At 46.7% G+C, this 6287-nt stretch overlaps 1 protein-coding gene across 1 annotated transcript in view; it reads left to right on the forward strand.

Moving 5' to 3' along the window:
* The window catches only part of PFDN1 (prefoldin subunit 1), an 83567-nt gene extending 77286 nt beyond the window's left edge, over positions 1-6281 (forward strand). Inside the window, exon 4 of the mRNA XM_006772431.2 lies at positions 6143-6281. Within this exon, the coding sequence (XP_006772494.2) occupies positions 6143-6226 (84 nt within the window). The 3' untranslated portion in view covers positions 6227-6281. The remainder of the gene's footprint in view (positions 1-6142) is intronic.
* Positions 6282-6287: the final 6 nt, after the last annotated feature.

Here is a 6287-nt window from a genome sequence, read left to right on the forward strand (position 1 = left end):
CAGGAGGAAGGGAGAAAGGGGAAACCTCTTAAAGCTGTTCTGAAAGCAGTTTCTGAAAGATGCAGAGACAGTAACCTCTTCTTATATTTCTCTTTATTCTCCTGCTCCATGTCTAAAATTGCTTTCTCTGAGTTTGTTTGCTAGTCATATATAGTTCATAAGTTACCTTATAACCTAGGTGAAGTGGATGTACCTGGATGAATTCACAAGTGGACGTGTGTGGCTCAGATCACTGGTCTCTTAGCTTTAAATCCCCGCTCAGGTCTGGCCATTCCTGCCTCTGGTGAGTGCTCCTCGCCGGTTCGGGCCACCAGAGCACTTGCACTTTCAGAGCTCTGCACAGCTCCTGCTTGCTGTGGCTCTGCCCGTCTCTGTGCCATTTCCCTTTCTGACTTCTCTTACTGTGCCCTCTCATAGCTTTTCATTTTTCTTCTTCCTCCTCTTCTTTCCTGGCCTCCATTACATTTTACCCCTTGTCCACCGAGACGTGCCTCCTCAGCCTTCAATGAATTCTTAGCCTCTTGCTAAACTTCCCCACTGTGGGCAGCTGGCACCCTCCGGCCATTTTACAGTTCCGCAAACTGAGAGAACACGAGAATCATTGAGGCTCTTGGGTTTTTAATTTGGAAGTCACGGGAGAGACAGAAGGTGGCCTTTGCCTGAGGTTCTTTGACAAACTGTAGAGCATGAAGTTGGCGGTTGTGTGCTGAAGCTGGATATTCAGCAGAGGAAGAGTGTGTGGCCAGGATAGGTCAAACTCGGGGCCAGAAACATGGAGCTCGGAGCAGAGGGTCTCTGAGCACAGATCTCATGGACTATCAGGGCAAAGGTAACCAAGGCTGCCGTGCCTGCTGCTCCCGTAGCCGGGATTGGAGGCAGAGGACAAGCCAGGCCTGCTTTAATCCGACACGCCTCCCCCTTCCCTGAGCTCCATTGTATTTGTCTTATTATTATTTTGTCTTTAAGACAAGAGCTCATTTGAAGAAAGAGTTCTGTGACTAAAGAAAAATGGGGGTGTGGGAACGAACACTGGTATTGTCCAAATCCTCATTTTACAAATGAGGAAATAGCGGGCGCAAGGGGAAAACTTTTTTCTGTACCCCAGGAAATGACAAACAGGAAAATATTAATGTAGAGGAAGAGAGGACAAGCTTCCTAAGAAAAAAAGGCCTGTAGAGATAGCGTCACAAGATGAATGACCTCAGGAGTCTATTTGAGAGACCGTGTCATGCTAGCAAAGTTCTAGGGACGGGAGCCTTTTCCTCCACGAGAGTATAAGAATGAAACACCAGTCCCTTAGTCTGACTCTCAGAGAGAACCTCAGGCTGATGAGCAATAAGTCCAACAATTTCGTTTCCTTGGCCATGCTGAGCCCCACAGGAAATCTCAGACTTTCACATCAGGACAAGGCCCCACAAGAATGTCGCTGCACCCAGAGCTCCGTGGTTTGATGCCACTAGAGAATTTCCTAGGGAAAGGCTCTGAGGGAGATTGCTCAGCAAGACAGAAAAATGCTGCAGTGAGGCCAGCAAATGCTTTCCTGGGGCCCTGGTGGAGGTTTGGATTTAAAATGTCCCCTGGAATTTAAACAGCATAGCCCCCTTGTAGCTCACAGCAGCCCTGTTACTGAGTAGTTTCTCAAGGATTTGCCACTTCAGGATGTGGGAATTGGGATTGTTTGCTTTACAGTTTTACAAGTTGGCCTAATGAGGCGTAAGGGTCTGTCCTGTTTGTGGGATAAGGCTTTGATGCCCATTGGGATCTATGAATTTTAGATCCATACATATCCAGGGGCAGAGGTTAGAGGGCAATGCCAAACACGACAAACAACCTTGAAGGAGAATGGTCAGTCTCTGCCTTTGCTTTCTTTGTAGGGTGTTCCTCAGCCATTGAAGCCGGCAGGAAGAATTAATTAAAAAGGAGCAGTGTGTGTGTACAAGTAAATCAGTAAGGCACCATTTCCCATAAAAAACACTTTTTAAAAATTTATTTTTATTGATTTCAGAGAGGAAGGGAGAGATAGAAACATTAATGTTGAGAGAGAATCATTAATTGGCTGCCTCCTGTACACTTTCCACTGGGGATCGAGCCTGAAACCCTGGACATGTGCCCCAAACCTTCCTGGTTCATAAGTCAGTGCTCAAACACTAAGCCACACCCGCCGGGCAATAAACACATTTTTATTCAGCTGGTATTGAGTTCCTATTATGTACCATTCATTCTTCTAGACATGGACTATATCAGCAAACAGAACAAAGTCCTGCCCTCATGACCTTTTCTTATAAGGGAGGACAGACAGACAAATTCTGCTTCTGGTGGTGATAGGTGCTATGGAGGAAAATCAGGGTGAGAATAGGGACATAATCAAAAGGCATTTCCCATAAGGTGACACTGAGAAAGGCCGGGAGGAAGTGAGGGAGCATGTAGTGTGGCTACCTGGGGAAGAGAGTTCCTGCACAGAGAGAGCCAAAGGGCAAAGGCCAGGCAGGAGCATAGCAGGTGGACTGGAGGAGCTGAATGAGAGGGAGTTGTGGGCGGGGTGGTCAGAGAGTCAGCTGAGAACAGAACTACGTGGCTTTTTGAAAAGGCCTTGCCTTTTACTTAGGAGTAAAAGCCCATTGGAGGCCTTTAAGTGTTAAAAGATGAGTCTGACCAATGTGGAGAAGAAATGCAAGGGGGTCACGGGCAGAAGAAAGGAAAACCACTTATGGGGCTATTCATTCATTATGGTCAGATTCTGGATACAGGGTTTGTTGATTGATTCCATGTCAGAGGTGACAGAAGAGTCAAGGGTGACATCAAAGTTTCTGTCTTGAGCAATTCTAAGAATGGGGCTGTCATTTACAGAAATGGGGAAGGCTGGGGTCCACAGAATTTCTGGCTTGACTAAGTAGTTTTAGGATGAAGTTGTGGAGATCCAAGGAGGAAAAGTTTGACTTAATCATTGGTTCCTTCATTTTCTCCATTCTCCCTGAAAATCTGATTTGTATTTGGGTCAATTCTACCACAGTTTTCAGAGGGGGAGAAATATGGTTCCATGGTATTAACTTTTAAGGATCCTTACCCATGCCTGTACAGATCAGTGTGGTCAGAGGCTCTCTGTGGGTAGATTCTGTCCCTGGTGCATCCCTCATTTCAGCTGCCATGTTGGTTTCCTAGGGCTACATAACCAATTACCACAAAGTGGGTGGTTTTCACAACAGAAATGTATTACCTCATAATTCTGGAGGCTAGAAGTCCAAAATCAAAGTGTTGCAGGGCCCTGCTCCTTCGGAAAGGCCTAGGGAATAATTCTCCCTTCCCTCTTCTGAGCCTCTGGTGGTTGCTGACCATCCTTGGCTTATAGACACAATCCTCCACTCTCTACCTCTATTGATGCCTGGCGTTCGCCCCTTGTATCCCTTTGTCTTTGTGTGGCCTTCTTATAAGGACAGCAAGCATTGGATGTAGGGCCCAGCCTAATCCAGGACGACCTCTTCTTAACTCGGTTACATTTCCAGAGACCCTGTTTCCAAATTAAGTCCCAGTCACTGGTTCCAGGGGTTAGAACGTCAGCACATCTTTTCATGAGACACAATTCAACCCACAACAGATGCTTTGATCTGGGTTTGATTATGAGAGTCTTTTGGGCTTAGATGTGTTTGAGGATGAGATGGGACCTATTGAAATCAAGTTAGAAAACAGGTCTCTCTGGGCTAGGGATGCCCCATCTGTTGGGATGAAAAACTTTTTTCTTGTCCAGCAAATTTAGGTAAACTGAAGATTTAACCCCTTCCCCAACAATTTTTTTGTTAAAAACGTTTCTTTTTCAGACTAATTTTTTTATTTTGGTTCTATATAGTATTTTTGATGCTGGTTATGAAAACAGTTTGTAACTCGTCTTCCTATAAACCATATTTTCTTAGTATACTCGTCGACGACTGAAAAAGAACATTTTGTGAAAACGAGTATACACGTTTCTGCCGGGGAAGGGGTTAAAAATAGACAAGTTCATTTTGCATTATTTTTTGAAACTTGAAGACTTTCGGATATGCAGTGATAAAATCATGAAGAAGTCATGTAACTGGAAGACAGAAGGAATAGAAATTATAAAATGAGGAATTTTAAAGATAAGAATCTCCTTGATTTTGACCTGAATTGAGGCGTGGACTGCAGGTAGAAAAGCTCTTGCTGATGTTTATGGTTTGCTGGTTGGGCAGCAGCTGGCAGAGGTGCAGCGCCGCACACCTGTGTCCCTGCGCCCTGACCCCTGGCTGACTGCTGCGGGGCACGGCTTGTTGGCTCCACTAGCCTTTTCCTTAGATGCCCACGGGGCTGGATGCTGCATGGCACTACCTGGCTGCTGCTCCCCTCTGTGCAACACCCATTACATATACATTCTTCAGTGGTGTGTCAGGCCTTTATTAGCATTTCCTTCTATTTAACTCACCGCAGTAGAGTCTAAAGGTTGTTTATCAAAGAAAGTTGAAGTTTCCACTCTTGATAGCACAATGATAGGATTATGTCAGGTCTAGCAGTGTAATGAAAATTCTTTAGCAAGAACATACACTTGTGACCAACAAATTATGGTTCTATGAGTTTTTATGGTGCTCCTGTTCGTAAGGAACTGTGTGGGAGTTGGACAGATGGGAGATAGGTAAAGAGATATTGCTTTTTCTCATCTTCAGGAAATTTGAAGAAAGAAGACAAACAGGAATTAGAGGTTCACACAAAAATTGATAAGGATTGGTGGATGCCACAATATTTGGCACCTGCAGGGAAAAAATCTCTAAATGTGTTGTGTAATAAGTATCTGGGTCGAGAGTGGGAGAAGCCAGAGGCAGGGATATGTAGTGAGGTTTAGTGGCACAGGCCTCAAGTGATAGTGGGATTGGATTTTCCTGCAGGGCCTACGGACCAGGCTGCTCACCTGTCCTTTGCCCTCGCCTTTCCCTGGCTCTTCTGGTCACGCTAGTGGTCGGTGTGAAGCCACAGCTGCTCGTGTGAAGGGGTAGGTTTGAGAGAAGGGCACTGGCCACATCTGCACCGCCTGGGCCAGTGCTCTGCATTACTGGCTTAGTCACACACATCCTTGGAGGGGATTATTTTGAGTTTTCCTCAAAAAGGGAGCCTTCATTTCATGTCTGTTAAATGGGAATGCAGCCACAACTATGTCTTCAGGGCAGGGACCAGTGGTGAAGCCACCATACTTCTGGGGTGACCACAGGGCGAATAATGTACAGACATCATTTCCTTTGACTAATCTTTTGTAATCCTGGTCCAGATGTGGCTCCTGAAAGTAAAGTTCTTTGTCTAAGGTGAGATTTTTAATTTAGGACCCAGATGGGGAAGGAGGTGAACTTCCGGAGGGTCTGTTTTCCTCCGTGTGTCACTGGCCTGGGTTCCTGGCAGGCAGCAGTTTCATTAGAAAAGCAGACTTCATCCTGACTCATCTGCCTCGGTGAGATGTGTGATACAACTTTTTAGGACTCAGGAAGCCTACTGTCTCGCTGGACAGAGCAGAGGGTACACAGTCCATTCGGCAGTCGTGGTGGTTACTGGACCTGGCTGGGCCCATGGAAAACCTTGAGAGACAGTCTGCTATGGGGCTGGAGCTTTGTCCTGGAATTTCCTGGCCTTTGTCTGGTGTAACCATGTACCCCGACGCCTGTTTTTAGAGTCTACTTCCTTCTAGGGCCGTAGTCGGCAAACTGCGGCTTGCGAGCCCCATGTGGCTCTTTGGCCCCTTGAGTGTAGCTCTTCCACAAAATACCACGTGTGGGCATGCACGTACAGTGCGATTGAAACTTCGTGGCCCATGCGCAGAAATCAGTATTTTGTGGAAGAGCCGGTATTTTGTGGAAGAGCCACACTCAAGGTGCCGAAGAGCTGCATGTGGCTCGTGAGCCGCGGTTTGCCGAGCCGCAGTTTGCCGACCACTGTTCTAGGGGGAAGAGTGCTACTGCCTTCTCCTCTGCTTTCTGTACCAAGCAACCTCCTCCCCTCATGGTCAGGGATCAGGTGTGTGTACCTGGCTCCCAATTAACAACATGCTCCTGGAGGTCACTGGTCACAGAGGGGAAGCCATGACCATTAGGCATAAAAGTCATATCTGCCAACCCGGCCCATTCACCCTAACCTTGTTTTTTACCTCACATTGCAGCAGAAAAAATCCTACCTGGAGCGCAGCGTGAAGGAAGCTGAGGACAACATCCGGGAGATGCTGATGGCACGAAGGGCACAGTAGGAAGCCTCTAGGGAAGCTTTCCCTCCTGACCCCTCCCATTCCTGGCAAGGACAAGGGGCTT

The sequence above is a fragment of the Myotis davidii genome, unplaced genomic scaffold, assembly GCF_000327345.1.
Source record: "Myotis davidii unplaced genomic scaffold, ASM32734v1 scaffold545, whole genome shotgun sequence".
In the NCBI taxonomy this organism is placed as follows: domain Eukaryota; kingdom Metazoa; phylum Chordata; class Mammalia; order Chiroptera; family Vespertilionidae; genus Myotis; species Myotis davidii.